This window comes from Phyllobates terribilis, unplaced genomic scaffold (genome assembly GCF_046119375.1).
Source record: "Phyllobates terribilis strain yellow unplaced genomic scaffold, ASM4611937v1 Scaffold_4__5_contigs__length_816908805, whole genome shotgun sequence".
Lineage (NCBI taxonomy): Eukaryota > Metazoa > Chordata > Amphibia > Anura > Dendrobatidae > Phyllobates > Phyllobates terribilis.
The window spans coordinates 111,690,570-111,709,894 of record NW_027362764.1 but is presented as its reverse complement, the minus strand read 5'-3'; the positions used below and the strand labels follow the sequence as shown (position 1 = coordinate 111,709,894).

Genomic DNA, 19,325 nt, shown 5'->3' with positions numbered 1-19,325 from the left:
TTCCAATAGGTGGCGCTATAGAGTTCAAGTCCTCTTCCTCTCTGAGGAGGCAATTTGCAAAGTGAATATATGAAATGCTCTTTCTGCAAACAATGAATGTATGAAATTCGTACTTTATTACTGCTACATAGAATATATTTATAAAATGAAGGTAGTTAGCACATAAATTGGCCAATTCATGAAAGTCCACCAGCCGCCACAAGGCGACCTTTCTTTGATGGGAACCTAAGCCTAATATATATCAGACATGGCTCTCCTGGGCTAAAAGCCTACAAATCTAAAGGGCAGGTAGGATACACCGCTAATTAAAAACGGCTTTAGGCCTCATTCAGACGTCTGCATTTAAACAGGTATGTGAAAAAATGGGATGCATGTCATTAGTGTTTTGCATCCAAGTGTAGTCATTATTTTTGCATGGACACAAAGTCTGTGAAAAAACACGGACAAGTGAACAGCCGCATAGACTATAACAGGTACGTGTCCTATCCGTTAAAAAAACACAGATAGAACGAGGATGTGTGACTGGTGGGAGGTGTGCTCAGCCACTTGCCCTTTAAGTTTGTAGGCTTTTAGCCCCGGAGAGGTAGGTTTAATAAATATTAGAATTAGGGTCCCATCAAAGAGAGGTACGCTTTGTTGTGGCTAGTGGGCTCACAAGAATTAGCCAATTTATGTACTTTAATTTTTTATAATTATGTTCTCTAATGTAATTTAAATGTCATATATTCAATGTTTGCATACATCTTAGCACTTACAGAGGCTGCTGTATTCTCTTGTTTGCATATTGTGCAGTCATAGCAGCTTGTTCATACTTGCTTTATTCTGTTTGGAGATGCTGGTAAAATCTTGGTATTATCATTTATTCTGTGAATTGGTCATAACATAAGCATTGACTTAATGATTGCTGACTAATCTTTTATTCTAGCTGCTCTCATGAGTATTCCTTTCTTTTGTTTTTAAAAAATGAGCCATTATGTTCAAGAAATTTTGGCCTTTTTATTTAGTGCTAATTTTTATGGTCTTTTCCAAGGGGGTGTGGTTCACAGGATTTTCTGGAGGCGTGTCTTTAGGCTGCTCTGCATTATTACCCTGTAGCCCCGCCCCCTTGGAAACACCATAAAAATTAAAAGCATGAGAGGGAATAATATAAGAGTCATTTTTGACCTGGTGAAAGGTCCACTTTGAATTTTGATACATTTTAAACACTCCATTAATTATTTTCCCATCTCCAATCATTGGAAGACAAAATAATGAGGACTAATAAATGAGAGTGGCAGCGTAGACTCGATGATTTCATTTTTAAGCAGCATGGAACAAGAAATAAAAAGATTACTTTTTTCTTCCTTGAAAATTCATATTTTTATTCCTACTAGAGTTTCCAAACTTAGCAAGCATCCCTGGTTCATATATCCTTGTATACAGAGGGAAATTCACAAGCCTGAATTGCAGATTCAAGTTTCCTGGAGAATTCTAGGTGGAACCTATCAGATAATACGTTTTTACTGCTCGGAAAACATTCTAGATTTATTCTGTAATTGAAAAGATATACAGCGATATATTTACCCATGAGCTGCAATTTATGTAGAAAGAGAATAATGTTATGGAAAATCACAAGAATGATGTCTCCTTTTCCAGGAATAAGTGCACTTTATATATTTCATTCTGTACATTTACTTTACATTGTCACATTTCTTGTTTTTGACTATTTCGACTCCATTAAAGGGTCTCAACTTAAACCGGATAGTGTGTTACAGTTTCCCTTAAAAGTACTTCTAGGATAATTATCTAGAATTGCTCCTTTAAAGAAAATGATTTTGGAAATCAAAAGCAAAACCCCATGTACTAATATGATTTGGATGGTGTGGCAGTAATGCGGCTCTATGGAATCCATCTGCAAAAGCCTGCTTAATGTTGATTATCGTTGAACCCGATAATAATCTTGATTGAGTATACAACAGCTGCAGGCTTATACAATAGTGACTATGATGGGTGGACAGCAGATGACGCTGTGGTAATTGTTACAGTTTGTTGATATGTATGTAGTTCTTCTATAGACTGAGAACATGAACTCTCAGTTATGTGTTCTCTCCTGTAATCCTCCTTGTTGTGAAGATGCAGATAATGTTATTGTATGTCCTAAGTCAGGGATGTCAAACTCAAACACACAGAGGAACAAAATGAAAAACTTACACAAAGTCACAGGCCAGTATACAGTATAATGGGCCCCACATAATCCTCCATACAGAATAATGGGCCCCACATAGCCCTCCATACAGTATAATGGACCCCACATAGTCCTCCACACAGTATAATGGGCTCCACATAGTCCTCCACACAGTATAATGGGCTCCACATAGTCCTCCACACAGTATAATGGGCTCCACATAGTCCTCCACACAGTATAATTGGCCTCACATAGTCCTCCATACAGAATAATGGGCCAAGCCTAGTCCTCCATACAGAATAATGGGCCCGCATAGTCCTCCATACAGAATAATGGGCCCCGCGTAGTCCTCCATACTGAATAATTGGCCCCACATAGTCCTCCATGCAGCATAATTGGCCCCAAATAGTCCTCCATACAGTATAATGAGCCCCGCATAATCCTCCATACAGAATAATGGCCCCACATAGTCCTCCATACAGTATAATGGGCCCCACATAGTCCTCCACACAGTATAATCGGCCCCGCATAGTCCTCCATACAGAATAATGGGCCTCACATAGCTCTCCATACAGTATAATGGGCCCCACATAGTCCTCCATACAGAATAATGGCCCCACATAGTCCTCCATACAGTATAATGGGCCCCACATAGTCCTCCATACAGAATAATGGGCCCCACATAGTCCTCCATACAGAATAATGGCCCCCACATAGTCCTCCATACAGAATAATGGCCCTACATAGTCCTCCATACAGAATAATGGGCCCCACATAGTCCTCCATACAGACTAATCATCCCCGCATAGTCCTCCATACAGAATAATGGGCCTCACATAGTCCTCCATATAGAATAATGGGCCTCACATAGTCCTCCATACAGAATAATGGGCCCCACATAGTCCTCCATACAGAATAATGGGCCTCACATAGTCTTTCATATAGAATAATAGGCCTCACATAGTCTTTCATATAGAATAATGGGCCTCACATGGAGCTCCTGCACTTTGCTCATGCTCATTTTTATACTTGCACAGTGTCTGCTTTTGCTGCACCCAATATTGCTGCATTTTTTGCTTCAAACTACTAGCATTTAAACTCTGCAACACCATTTATTCTAGTTCAATTTAGTTAGGTACAACACTCAGTAACCAACAAAGGCTCAGTGGTTCTTCATTCAAAAATGTCCTGCTAAAAAAACAGCAGCAATACAAAAGGATAATGTAAAAGGAAAATACCGGTGCCGCCTTATCTACCAGTAAGAAAGTGGGACGTGGGACGGTGCAGCCCAAATAGCAGCAGCAATGTCAGCACCACCTATCCGATCAGTACCTGCACAGGTCACAGTAGTTCATTGTCTTCAGTAGGAATAATAATTAATACAAATGTAATATTTTTAAAAAAATAAATATTTTCTTTTAAAAAAATCATATTTTAAATTTTAAAAAATACAAAAAAGTCCAACATTGCAGTGTCTTGTCAAACAAGCTCTTACCAACCATTTACGCATAGCCAGATATTTTGAGGTCACGTTGACATTACTAAGGCTGTACTTTCACGAAAGAGCTTGAAAGGGGTTGGATACAGTCCTAGGAGACCTCAGAGTGTTACACATGTCTTTCCACGTAAATTGGAGACTTTAGCGTACTTTTGATTCATGCCTAAACGGTTCAGTCCGAGTTTTTGGACTAATCGAACCTGGATTGAATTTCAAGAAATTTGTTCTTCTCAAGTGGACAAAATCATTATGTGGAAAAGTCCGACTATACATTGGAAATATATTCCTAAATAACAGTGTGAATGCTACAGCTCTATGCAAATATATATATATATATATATATATATATATATATATATACATATGCAAAATTATAATCATTTCATGAATATACATCCATGCGGTGCAAAACAAGGCACACAGTGAAACTCTCAGGTTCTTTAGTACAAAGCATCTATAAGAACATATGTTTCCTTGTAGAAATGTCGTTACGCTGTCATTTAAATGATATAAATGTGACGAGCGCCGGCATTACGTAGCGAGCCTGCCATTCATGGTCTGCTAGACAGAAGCAGAGGGAATCGATGCTGATTTGAGCGGTGCTGTCAGGGAGCTTAGCTATCTGTTACATCAGAAACAGGCCATTCGTCGCCTTTTAGCGATAATCAGCTACTGTCAGAAAACTGCTTTCTGGAATGCGGCAAACATAATGATTCAGAACAAGGAAATATGCCATCTGCTTATGAGAACTAAATATAATTACAGCAAAGCTATGAACATTTCGTAGGATGCGACACAATTAAAGTTCACCTATCGCCTAATATCTTGGAAATGCAGAGGAGTGGGCGGATTTTGCTAGTTTTGGATTCACAGTTTACGAAACGCTTTATGAACCGTAATTTTTTTTTATTAGATATGTGCACTGTATTAGTTTTTGGGAAATGTATCAATTTAACCATGTTCATGTTAATTGACTTTTGTAAAATGATATGAAAATCATTTATTAGTTAAAGGGATGGTCCAGAACTTTAAAAGTTAACCTTAATGGGCCCAGGGTAGTGGAAGAAATAAAAATAAACTTACATTCACCTAACTGATCACCACCACACTTCTCTACTACGTACTGTATCCCCTGCCAGTCTCCTGGCATAAACATCTGGCAAAGGGTGTTATATGACCACTGCAGTTGATCAGTTACTGCTTTCACATTTTGTCTGAACAAAAAGAGAGACACACAGAGTGCAGAGAGTGATAGGTGACCATAACTTTTTGTTCAATTTTACACCACTCTGGGCCCATTTAGGTTAACTTTTAAAGACTGGACCACCCCTTTAAGTAAAATACACCATTTGGTAAGCACCAGGCAGACTCAATATAGATAAAATTTGAATCAGTTTTTGCATTTTATGTGCGTGTATGCTAGTGTAGGTATAGTTTTATTGGTTTACAACTTTTGTCTAATTTTAACTTTGGGTACATTTTAAGTACTTCAGTTTCTCATTATATAAAGTTGTGACATGCTAGCAAAACCTTCGACAGGGCATAATTGACATCACAACTATTCAGTGGCCTCATATAGACACATGTAGCATGAACATATCCCGATAGACTATCACAATATGCTTTATTTTTTTTCTTACGCCACTAATCTTGAGATAGGTCAAGAAAAGCGGAAAGATAAGGAGGAACAAGTGTCTACTATCTAGGATGAATATTGATTCTGTGTCATCACTATAAGGAATCATGACCTAAAACACTTGCAATAGATTGAACAGCACCTCAACTACTTGGGTTTTGCCTCAAATAAGCAAATATTCTGATCCTCATTTAAATACCACATGTGTTTGTACTGTATTTAGCTTTACCAATGTTTCGGGTTGGCTAGAACCCTTCATCAGTCTGTATTTAAATACAAAGAAGACAATACATTAGGACATACATGTCAAACTCCGGCCCGTGGGCCAAATCGGGCCAGCACGGTGGTTTTATTTGGCCCGCGACACCAGAACCACCTCCCTTATGTGGGGTCATTATTATGTATAGAGGACTATGTGGTGTCCATTATTCTGTATGGAGGACTATGTGGGGCCCATTATTCTGTATGGAGGACTATGTGAGGCTCATTATTCTGTATGGAGGACTATGTGTGGACCATTATACTGTATGGTGCACTATGTGGGGCCCATTATTCTGTATGGAGGACTATGTGGGGCCCAATATTCTGTATGGAGGACTATGTGGGGCCCAATATTCTGTATGGAGGACTATGTGTGGACCATTATACTGTATGGTGCACTATGTGGGGCCCATTATTCTGTATGGAGGACTACGTGAGGCTCATTATTTTGTATGGAGGACTATGTGGGGCCCCTTATTCTGTATAGAGGACTATGTGGGGACCATTATACTGTATGGTGCACTATGTGGGGGCCATTATTCTGTACAGAGGACTACGTGAGGCTCATTATTCTGTATGGAGGACTATGTGGGGCCCATTACACTGTATGGATGACTATGTGGGGCCCATTATTCTGTATGGAGGACTATGTGAGGCTCATTATTCTGTATGGAGGACTATGTGTGGACCATTATACTGTATGGTGCACTATGTGGGGCCCATTATTCTGTATGGAGGACTATGTGGGGCCCAATATTCTGTATGGAGGACTATGTGGGGCCCAATATTCTGTATGGAGGACTATGTGGGGCCCATTATACTGTATAATGGTTGGCCCATGACTTTGTCCAAGTTTTTCATTTTGGCCCTCTGTGTGTACGAGTTTGACATCCTTGCTTTAGGTGCAAAAAATGTAAATTATAACTATATACAAAGTCAGCAACTGAGATATAACAGTATGCAGATAACTCAGGGTACAGCCATAACTTGCAGGTTACTGAAAAGAAACATTGTCAAAACAAAGAGGGTCACCATTCCTCTTCCCAGCAGTCTAGAGTTTCCCAACCTTTTGTAGGTCATGAACATACAACTGATAATGACGAGCAACAATGAATATTAATATGCAAAATAATATTCAGTTCTGACTGGTGATGAGCAAATATGCCGAGATTCAAATTTGGCAGATCGCTTGAATTTGGAGGGGAAATAAGATTTGTATTGGAGTTATTAAATGCGAATCAAATGTTCCTCATGATGTCCTGGGGTCTTTTCATATCTTAAAGCATAATAAACATGAAGTGAAAAGAATAAATGCTCACCTCACCAATTAATAGTACAATACATCCCAAGATTCGCTCATCTCTAGTTATGACCAAGTGATAAATTGGCAGTAATATTATGACCATTGTGCCAAGTAGTAGTACTTCTATACCCTGAGTAACCAAACATGATGTTATTCAGCTCATCCACTTTATGAGCAATCTCCATCATGTAGGACTGAGTATGGCGGTGCATGAGGTGAGCAGAGCCAGCTCATCCAGGAACGAATATTCACTTCAAGTAGAAGCGAAATGTGGTGCTGAAGAAGGATGTTATCAGTACCATGGATGGAAAGAAGAACAAACAAATCAATTTTGGAACAAATCAAGCTGGACATGCTACTCAATGGAAGGATCACCAAGCTATGATATGCCTACTTTGGACACATCATACTAAGAGAGCAATCACTGGAGAAGGACATCATGGTCGGAAGAATAGAAGGAACAAGGGGAAGCGGAAGACCAGCAACCCGATGGCTTGATACAATCAAAATAATGGTGGAGAGGACCTTGGTGGACCTATCCATGCTTGCACAAGATCGATCTTCCTACAGAGCGTTCATCCATCAAGTCGCCATGGCTTGAGATCGAACTGAAGGCCGTTAAATAAATAAATAGAGGTACTCCAGCACTCACAATCCACTAAAAGCTTTCTTCTTTGTCTGTATAAATACTGGAGATGAGACAATCTTTTGAAATTCATATTTGCCAGCTTTGCAAAGTTTTTCAAAAAATTTAAATTTGAGGCGAAACACAAATACTCTAATTGCCCTGAAAAGACGTTACTAACACTCTGAGGGATCATAGGACAGTATCCAACTCATTTGAAAGTCTTTAATGCAAAATTTTAGTAATATAAAAGTGACCACAAAAGATATGCCTATTAATATACAGATAGCAATCATTCTTTACTGACGACCTATTACACACTATCTGTAGAGTTTCCTCAGTGTTTTAGGCTTTCTGTATCTCTGTTACTAATCTGTGAGCTGTAACATCCTCTCACTATCCAGAATCAGCATAAAACTACTGCTGCACTCCCTGCTTCTGTTTTTATACAAGCAATAATAATTAATCCTGATTAGCTATATTATAGCATGTGATCATAGGGAAGCCCACCCTGGTTGTGCTTTAAGTTTTGGGAGCCTTATCTGGCTGATGAAATCTTCAGCAATATCTAATTGTTCAAATTTGCCGTGATCATGAAATTCCTAAAAAATGTACACAAATTTGATTTAAATTGAAACAACTCTAATAAAGACACATACTGCACAAACATTTAAAATGCAGCCATCCTACACATTTTACCCATACTAGTGGTCTTAGTTATTCAAAGTACGGTAACTAGTCATGGCTAAGACCACAAACAGTCAAATGCTTCGGATCACTGGATTTTAAATATTTATACATTGGAATAATAAAGAAGAAAGCTTTTAATGGAAGGCGAGTCACGGTGTATCTCCAAGGAAAGTGGATTATTCTTTTTCTGTCACGGGTGTATCAGGTTTGACAGACAGTCGGTCTGGATCCAAAATAGAGAAACTACCGCACTCCTGGAGTAGTGAGGTGCTCAGGTAGGGTTGCAAGCCCGACGTAATATTAAATCAAAAACCTGGCACTCAAGTAGACTTGAAGATTTTTAAAGAAATAATTGTTTAATGATAACGTAGTACAGTAAGCAGACGTTTCGGTCCCAAGGACCTTCATTGGTGTACAGAAGATGAGGATCTAATGGATAAGGCAGAAGCCTGGATGTAGTGAACTGTGGGGTATAGTGACCATATGTGGCTGCAATGGAGGGAGAACGCGGTGTCCACCGCTTGTCCAAGGTGGACAAGTAGTAGCAGTGGGGGCTGACTAGTGCTCACCCCTTCTCCTCCCTGCCTAGAGCCTAGCTCTAGAGTCAGGGATTAGGTATCCTGCTCGGCGATAGGTGCGGAACCTATTTAGGGATGGTAGGGGAGTCAGGGTGTGGTAAGATCTGCCTAGGGGTCTTCACTCTCCTTTTCCCTAGTTGTTGGGGTTCCACCCTTTCCCCATCATCGTACACTTGGTCCTCCCCTTATCTAGTGTGACAATTTCATGCCACAAGTGTCCCCGCCAATAACTGAGGAGCCACCTGAGAGACTGGTTGGGTTACCCTGCAGAAAACCATGCCAACAGTTATTGTACTGTGAGATAAATATTCCACCTCAACCCAATTAAAAGCAGAAGAAATAAATGACCCTGATCTAGACACCATGTCCGACAAGAAGGCAAGTCTACTAATATCATCATGCATCCATCTTCTGAAGTTGAGAAACACACAGGTCAAATCTATAAACATATATTACCATCTCAGACAATCAATTTACTCTGATCTATTGCCATTTTTGATGAATGAGGTCTTTTCCATGAAAATAAATAACGGCATGCAAAGAATCTAATTTATTGCCCACTCATGGGTAACCAACTAGTAAGAAATAAATGAGTAAGCCATTGATTGCATTTCATATTGTATAAAGCTATGGTGGCCTCAAGCACCAATACTAGTAACTCATAAAGACGTAGATCCCTTATTCTCCAGGCAAGGTCTAAAGAAATAAATATATCCCAGGAGAGCTCCAGGTTTCGTTTGGAAAAAAACAGTTCTTAGAATCAGAAAATTACAAGCTTAAGTAAAAAAACTGACTCATCAACAGTGTAAATACACAAGGGGTTTGGGTCTTATCCTAATTTCAACCTAAGGAAATTAGTAGATTAAATAGTTCCTTGCAAAACCAATTCATTTTATAATAACTGCATTGAGGACCTGAAGGACAGTTTTCATATATTTATAAGAGAATAAATGGCCTTTAATATAGAGTTTTCTATATTTCTTTTCATAAAAGGGATTGTCCAGAAATTTAAAGAATTAAAGGAGTTTTGCAGCTGAAAAAAATGTAAAGAAAATTTGTCACCAGGTTTTTGCCATGTAATCTGGGAGCACCATGATATAGGAGCTGAGAGCCTGATTCTAGTTACAATATGTGCCTGGCTAGTGTCTTTTGTTGACAGAACGGGGTCTTTGGGCTCATTACAGTGGTCATACACATCAGATAGAAGAAGGTACAACGCCTGAACAATCAGTCATCTGGTTGATGACCATTAAACTGGAACGATCATGTATATTTTTGGCCCATATTAACCATTAATATGGCCAACTACAAGATGGTTCTCTCTAGACCTCAACACCCATGAGTTCTTTTCATTCATATGTTGTCAATGGAGAGAGACGATAAAATCTCTGCCAGACTCCTCTGACAGCGGCTTATCAATCCTGAAGACAAATGAATCATTTGTTGAAAGTAGAACTACACGATCGCTTTCTTGAGAGATAGTTGAGAGACCACCATATACATCAGAGGGTCTGAAGATCGGCAGGTTCAGACAACTTGCATGTAATGTGTCGTGGCCATACATGTTCCATGACACTAGGTGAGGCAGGCCAGATATTTCCGAGAACTTTTATAGATATGGCATCCATGGAAGAATGATCTTCTGTACAATGAAGCATCAGTTTTCTGACTATTGGAGGTAAATTTCAGACATGTCGGACTTTGTTCCACATAATCAAAAATATCATTTCACCAGACAAAAGTTCATTATGGTGGACATCATCCATATTTAGCAACTCTATTCTAAGGTTTGGGCACCTTTAGGCATTGGGTGTGACTGAAACCTCTGCACCCTCTATAGGATGATCCCAGGTGACACTGGGTGTTGTAACAATCAATGGTTAGGCCCTCTTGAGTGGCCGATATAACATTAGCCGAGTCTTGTTTTTGGCAATAAAAGTTCTACAGCAGTTTATTGGAGAGATATCTCTAAGGTGACGAGTGATTGTGTTCTGAAAGTTTGCTCTTAAAAGTGTTACTGAAAATTCTATTAATGAGTAAATCCTATTATAATATCCGATTATAAAGAGATCAGCCACGGTCACAATAAATACAGTTAAACTGGGTTTATAAAAGCCTTGAAGAGGATAAATCAGAGATAAATGTGTGACTCAAGTGGTTTCCTAGAAGAAAACAAAAGCTAAATCAATTGAGGAATCAATGGCCAGTCAATAACAAGCTCATCAATAGTTCTTTATGTAGACGCGAATGAAATAGGACTGGTAGTTCAATCTATTAAGTGGTCTGATTAGCACACAAATAAATGTCACCCCTTTAGTGTTATAATAATAGGAAGAGAATATCTGAATATCGTACATTGCAGGAGGTAATGTGACACTATAATGTCACAGTTCTAATAGCAACAACTTCCCATGTACATCAGCTCACTGCAAATACCTTGATACGTGACATTAAGTTACAGAGGCAAATCCGCAATTAAAATGATTAATATTCCTTCTTACATACTAATCATATTAGAAGGTAAGTGGATGCAAAAAAAAAGAACTAAACTTGAAAAAAGCATAGAATTGCTTTGACATTAAAGTCCCTCATCCTCCCCCTCCTATCTACATAGAATCTTCTCAGTAGCAGCTTTCATCTCCTTTCTCAATAATGGGAAAGTCGGTCTTCACTGAATACAGATTTTACCACGGAACTGAGAATTTTGATAATTTTGACAAAGAAAGAAGCACATTTTTCTGATAAGATATATTACAAAGTTGCTTATTTTCACATGTAGTATTGATTTATGTAATAAAAATTAAAATGACAGTTGCTCTTTAAGCAAACTGAGAATCTGACTGAAGAACTTATTTTAAATGAAAGGGGGAGTTACCAGTGTGAGACATGTAATGACCGACAGTCTGCTCTCCTGATCTACATGTCTCACACTGGTAACGCTCCCTTATCATTTACAATAAGTTCTGGAGGCAGAATCTCAGGGAAATCTATATCCAGCCCATAGATCTTAACAGCTCATTTACATATAAGAAAAATGTGTATTTCTCTGGAATAAGACATCGGATTGCAGATATCAATGTATCATTGTATTCAGCTTCCTGTGACCTACATGTCCATATAGATGGCCAAGGAGGGTTGATTCTACTGACAGGTTCCATTTAATATTTCTTGTTTTAGTGAGACAATGGAGAATATAATGGTTCCTGCTTAATGTCAAAGCAATCATATGCTTTTTTTCAAGGTTTTTTCTTTTTTTTGCGGCCACTTATCTTCTAAAATCATTGCTTTGTAAGAAGTCATTTTAATTGTGGATTTGCCTCCGTAACGTAATGTCACATTTCAAGGTATTTGCAGAGAGCTGATGTAAATGGGAAGTTGTTGCTATTAGAATCATGACATTGTAGTTATATTACCTCATCTAACTTGAAATAATTTAATGTACGATATTCAGACATTCTCGTCCTGCTATTATAGCAATGCAAGGATGACATTTATTTGCGTGTTAATCAGACGACTTCTTGAATTGTGAATGTAACAATTTAATTTCTAACTTAAAATTTAGTATTAAAGGGGAATACTGATACCCATCATTGATGTTTTTTGAAACACTATATTTGAAGATGTCTATGTCTGTTTATGGGAATTTTTTCCATTTATCAAGATTAATGTTTGTGACATTGATGTTGAACAGGCGGGCCAGCCTCAAAATCACTGTTCCAGTTCATTCCCCATGGGGCATGGTTGAAATCAGGGCTCTGTGCAGTCTGTCATGTTCTTTCGCACCAAACTCCCCCAACCATGCTTTTAAGGACCTTGTTTTGTGCGCTGGGGTACAGTCATAAGGAACAGAAAAGAGCCTTCTCCAAACTGTTCCCACAAAGTTGGAAGCCAAAATTATTCAAAATGTCTTGGTATGTTGAAGCATTAAGATCTTTCATCGCTGGAACTAAGGGGCCAAGGCCAACTCCTGAAATACAGCCTCATAGCATTATTCTCCTCCACCAAACTCTACAGCTGGCACAATGCAGTCAGGCATTCGCCAAAATCAGACTCGTCCATTAGTTGTCAGATAGAGATGTGATCCGTCACTGCATTGAACACGTTTCCACTGCTCCAGGGTCCAGTGGCAGCGGCTCCACTCCATGACTGGCATTGTGTTTGGTGACATAAAGATGGCATTCAGCTACTCTATCGCGGAATCCAGGGCCATGAAGCTCCCGGGGCACAGTTTTTGTGCCGATGTTAATCTCAGAGGAGGTCTGGACTCTTCAGTTATGGAGTGATGGTGACTTTTCTGCCCTCTGCTCCTCAGCACTCGGTGACCCCGCTCTGTAACGTTATTTGGTCTCCACTTCATGGCTGAGTTGCTGCGGTTCTTTCTATTTTTCAATAATAACATTCACAGTTGATCATTAAATATTTAGGAAGGGAAGAAATCTCATGATCTGACTTGTTACACCGGTGAAGTCCTATTACAGGACCACACTGAGCTTTTTACCACGAGCCATTCGGTCACAAATATTAGTAAAGGCAGACGGCACGGTGGGGGGCAGGACTTTTTACACCTGTGGCAATGGGAATATATTTCGATACAGTATCATCACAATGATAATGTGCATACAAATATTTTTATAGTGTAATTTTACAGTAATGATATAATTATATAGAGTAGAATTTTTCAGTAACCCCTAAAAAAAATTCCACCCTTGGCCTTATTTCTCATGCGAGGATCACATCGCAGTGCACGGACTAACCGTTGGCTCTGCTGACCTGAGCGTGACAGCGTCATGTATTTCTATGTAGCTGTCACGCTCAGGTCAGGAGAGCCGACGGTCAGTCCGAGGATTGCCATGCGATCCTTGCACGAGAAATACGTCCATCTGTCTGACCCCTAACTCCCATTCTCCACTCATAGTCTGCTCGAAAGAGGTAAAGTATTATACAATTCTATACTTTGGTAACAATTTTGCCTGGCAACATACCAGCATCTTTCAGTAAAAGTGACAGTTCTTGATGCCTCTGTTTTCTGGGAATTTTTTGACCAGGCTCCAAGAATTTCCATGGTGCCCTAGTGGGAAACACTGGCATAGACTGATTGCATACATTATGATGTAATGATAAACAGCAGCTCATGTCATGTCTGGTGGTTGGGTAGTAAAGCTTTTGTATTAGGACCTAGGACCACCATGAAAGGCAAAGGCTACACAGCGACTTTAGCCATGATACAGCTCACACTGCCAAAGATCACTTATGTAGCAGATACATCACAGCGTAATACATATTGCGACCCCTGTGGTACCGCAAATGCAACAACCCAAGTGGTAAAAAAAAACAACGCAATTGGATTTTTTGTAACAAGCTTGTTGCGGCGGTTCCCTACGCGTTGCAAATCGAACCATTCACTTGTATAGTGCCGCAATGTAGTAGCTACACATAACGATCTTTGCCCGCACAACCTGTGTTGCGGTCAGTCATTGTTGTAGCCCCAGCCTGAGGCTTAGACAAAGTAATACGAGGGAGAAACAAGGAATTTGTTGAAGGGTTTATGGCAAATTACAGTAGGACTAAAAAGATGGACTAATCTATAAAATGCTATTGACAAAGATATTCTTATGGAAGCCAGTTTGTAAGGTGAAATATTGTATTATCTATAAGAATGTAAGGCATTCGGCAACCTGGATCTCGCCTTATTTGCATTCTGAATATAAATGGCCTACTGTATATTACAAATCCAGATTTGCTTAAACTACTGGAATTTTTCTCTTAGGTTCTTTGTAACTTCAAAGTAACATCTGCACCTAGATTTAGGATTTTCAGTGCTACGAAAAGCCTAATGGGATTAAAGCTGGGGGTGGTCTAAGAGTTTTATTTAATGACTCTGATCCGGAGGAGGATGGTTTAGTGACAGGACCAATTCTATTCTACAGGTCGGACATTTGTAGTACCGTCTGATTTCAGCAGCCGGACCTCGTAGCAGCATGCACTAATCATCTATTAGAAAATGTAATGTGTGGTCTTCATTTGATACATCAAACAACGCAGATCTAAAATATTTAGCACAAATTCTAAGGTAAGAATATCCATTGTATGTTTTCACTAGAGTATCTATAGACATCGTAAAAAGCTATCTTTTCCATAGATAATCTAGGTGGCCCATCCCTACCTCCACAGGTGACATATCCCAGGTTCATGATGTCATCTACAATACTACAGATATGTAGCACTTCAGTTCTCTGCATTTTGCAAGGATGAAGATGGTTACCTATGTGGTTAGTCGTGTTAAAGGGCTTGTTTAATGAAGAGAAATCATCATCTATCCACAAGATAGATGATACCTGATAGATTGATGAGTGTCTGACTGTTCGGACCAATCAAAAGAACGATCAGAATGCAGGGGATTACACATGCCTGACCACCACTCATTCTCTACAGGGCACCAGAAAAAAAACAATTGTTGCGTTCATCAGTCCCATAGGGAATGAATGGAACAGCGGTTGGGCATGCGCACTCCTGCTCCATTCTAACATGGATAAATGTGCCCTGTTCTCTCAGTCGGTCCTAGCAGTCGGACCTCCATTGATCTATAAGTTATCACCTATCCCATGAATAGTTTATAACTTCTCTTTACCCGACAAGCCCTTTTAAGTAGATTATGAAGGAAGGAATAAAACTATGGGTTTTGTGGCATAGACACAGTGGTCAGTGAAGGACAAGTCTACCACAAGCACTACCAGGGGTTGTTCACTTTCACTTTTCTCATAGTGAGTCAGTAATAATCTGTATTCTTATGTCGAAATATCTCCCCCATTGTTTACTTGCCTGATACATGGAGGGTATCTGTTATCAATATACTGTACTTTTGCTTCTCCATCGAAGATTCAGGTGGCACGGTTTCTTTAGGGCATTGTTCTCTGGCAAAATGCATGCAAAATAACCCTTCTCTAGAGGGAATAGACTACCTCTTTGGTGCCACCTTATCCCATCCATAATCAGGTCATGATATAAGCAATCTCAACTATTTTAGTATCTCGCAAATCCATTAGCATTGAGCAATGAGATGATGTGCATATAAGTATTCTGGACATTTTCCAGGCTTTTCAGAGAATCCTAGAATGTTAGAGTTGGAAGGGGCCTCCAGGGTCATCGTGCCCAACCCCCTGCTCAATGCAGGATTCACTAAACCATCTCAGACAGATGTCTGTCCAGCCTCTGTGTGAAGACTTCCATTGAAGGAGAATTCACCACCTCTCAGGGGCCGCCTGTTCCACTCATTGATCACCCTCACTGTCAAAAAGATTTTTCTAATATCTAATCTGTATCTTCTCCCATTCAGTTTCATTCCATTGCTTCTCGTGTTTCCATGTGCAAATGAGAATAAGGATCCCTCTACAGTGTGACATATCTACAGATATTTGTAGACAGCTATTAAGTCTCCTCTCAGCCTTCTTTTTTGCAAGTTAAACATTCCCAGATCCCTTAACCGTTCCTTGTAGGACATACTTTGCAATCCGCTCACCATGAATGAAGCATAATAAAATGAAGCGTAATATAAAAAAATAATACTCACTATGGGACTGGCATTGATGTAGTCAGAGTGGTCATGGCTGGTCTCTCCCTTCAGGATTATTCTGTTGTGGTCATCTGTTAGGACAAAAAGAACAATATGATTTGGTACTGTCCGTTGTAGGCCCTTTATCCTCAGCCATTCTTACTGTAGACTGAGATGATCTTTCACTGAATATGCTCTTGATCGTGAAGATTCTTGCATTTATACAATATGCTTATGTATTCAGGCATAGAGGACTTTATGCCATACACATTTGATGACACTGTGCCAGTGCATTAAAGTGACTGTCCAGGGTCAAACTGGTTTAAAAAAAATAAAGCACGCAATAATATCCCTCATTGTTCCTCGGATGCTCCTATTCTACCACTTTTCTGGTTCCCGCTTCCGCATCCAGCCTATACACACAGAATATGGCAAGAAAAGACTCATCTCAGTGAATGATTAGCTTACGTGTCGGGAAAGGAAGTACAGACCAGTAGGGAATGGAAGTTGAAGATGAGGGTAATGATATAAATATATGGCATTTTTTTTTAAAGTCAGCCTTCGATGGACAATTCTTTTATCGTTTGCATAACATTCACAAAAACGATTTTTTACTGAAGGTTAATCTTTCATAACAACAACATTTCTGTTGTTGTCAGAAGAAATATTAGCCGAAGACATAATTCTGATTAAGTATATATCTGGGCAGACTCCAATCTATGCTAGGCATCCATTGCACTTTGCTAGACATGCACTGTACGTAACAGATCAGGCCTAGATGGAAAAAAAAGCATAAAAGCCATTCCACAATCCCATTGGGTCACCTTGTCGTGGTGGGATGGCTTTTATGCATTTTTGATCAAAATAGCATTAACTAAGTACCCTATGTTATTTACATGTATGATTACCATTTACTGTATGGTATATGCTCATTTTTGTTTTTTTCTTGGATTTTTTCTAAGAAATGGCTACAGTGTGAACGTGCTCTTACACTTTGCCCGTATACCAGCTCATGGTCCAGCTCAGTGTTTTAGTTTTGCTATTTGCAGAGGTTTTCAAGTGTCCATCAAAAACATAATACTTTTGCGACAAATTCCCTTTCTTTTTCATCACATCCAACACCTTTTTTGACAATGTTGGCATGGTTTAGTGTTCCACATGTAACAGTTCTAGACTGAAGAGTTCTATCTTACGATGCATTTAGTTTATATCACTGCCTGTATTACAGCCAAGAGTTGCATTTTCTTTTTCATAGGCTTCTGAGCAGAAATCTGTGAACATTCTCTGCTAACACAAAGTTAGCACAGTGGTCTGATTTTGAAAAAAAAATTAAAATAAGTCAACTAAGCTACTAGGGATGAGTTTGACAATATCAGTTTCCAATCAGACAATCAGCATATTTAATTTCCCAGAGGAGCATTGCAAGGCTTAAAAGTCTCCTCACCTTGGCATAACAGGCTTGACATGTCACTCTCCGCAAGGAGAAACATTACTCCTTGAATCACTGTTAGACGCCTCTCACCTCTCACACTTTGCACTGATGAGGGGCAGTACCCCGAAACACAGTGACTGCAAATTGAGATTCTGGTTTGGCTTTGATCCTAAGTCATGTGGCAAGGCTGGTTAAAGGGTTGATACTGACTTTTAGGATTGCTACTTTCATTAGGTGGCACTAGAGTTCAAGTCCTCTTCCTCTCTGAAGAGAAAATTTGCAGATTTAATTACATTTAATAGATCTGGAAATACAGTTCTGGGGTATAGGCTGTAGCTTGGAATCAGTACACCAAAACTAAGGCAACGTATTAGCAAATCTTCTCGAGGAGTTAAGACAGTTGAGCTCCAGAAGAGTTAATTTGAGATCCTGTGCTATGTATGATTTAAAATACCGCTTTGTTCTTAAATGGAAAAGGGGCTTTGGTCACTGGTGCTATTGTTATCCCTGCACGTCAAATAGCAACATCCAAGGCTTTAACCCCACTGGCAAAAATGTCATGTTTACGGCTATTTTCAGACTGAAAGTAAAAGTTGATTTAACAATGATACTTACATGCGACCACCGAGAGAGAACGGTTCTTTGCGGCATTCTCCTCCTTCAGCGCAATGTTTGTTGCAGTAATATCTGCTTGATATGCACATAGAGCTTCCCATTCTTTCTCAAGACGATTCTTATTCTTCAAGTGATCTTCCATATAGGACTAGAAGGAAAAAAACAAAAAAGTATTTAAATTTTATCACTTAAACAATGTTTTTTTTCTAATTTCAAAAAAAGTTCTATGGCATACACAAATACATAACAATTTGTATACGCTCCCTGATGAAGCAAGAGTGAAACGTACAGTACAGACCAAAAGTTTGGACACACCTTCTCATTTAAAGATTTTTCTGTATTTTCATGACTATGAAAATTGTACATTCACACTGAAGGCATCAAAACTATGAATTAACACATGTGGAATTATATACTTAACAAAAAAGTGTGAAACAACTGAAAATATGTCTTATATTCTAGGTTCTTCAAAGTAGCCACCTTTTGCTTTGATGACTGCTTTGCTCACTCTTGGCATTCTCTTGATGAGCTTCAAGAGGTAGTCACTGGAAATGGTCTTCCAACAATCTTGAAGGAGTTCCCAGAGATGCTTAGCACTTGTTGGTCCTTTTGCCTTCACTCTGCGGTCCAGCTCACCCCAAACCATCTCGATTTTGCTCAGGTCTGGTGACTGTGGAGGCCAGGTCATCTGCCGTAGCACCCCATCACTCTCCGTCTTGGTCAAATAGCCCTTACACAGCCTGGAGGTGTGTTTGGGGTCATTGTCCTGTTGAAAAATAAATGATGGTCCAACTAAACGCAAACCGGATGGAATAGCATGCAGCTGCAAAATGCTGTGGTAGCCATGCTGGTTCCGTATGCCTTCAATTTTGAATAAATCCCCAACAGTGTCACCAGAAAAGCACCCCCACACCATCATACCTCCTCCTCCATGCTTCACGGTGGGAACCAGGCATGTAGAGTCCATCTGTTCA

The 19,325-nt window shown here is 39.4% G+C and overlaps 1 protein-coding gene across 2 annotated transcripts in view; it reads right to left on the bottom strand.

The window, feature by feature from the left end:
• The window catches only part of PTPRN2 (protein tyrosine phosphatase receptor type N2), a 1,402,724-nt gene that overhangs the window by 51,273 nt on the left and 1,332,126 nt on the right, over window positions 1-19,325 (bottom strand). For both annotated transcript variants that reach the window (XM_073677683.1, XM_073677684.1), the window contains 2 exons: window positions 18,352-18,499; window positions 16,323-16,396 (listed from right to left, as the gene is read on the bottom strand). In XM_073677683.1, coding sequence (XP_073533784.1) covers window positions 16,323-16,396; window positions 18,352-18,499 — 222 coding nt within the window. The remainder of the gene's footprint in view (window positions 1-16,322; window positions 16,397-18,351; window positions 18,500-19,325) is intronic.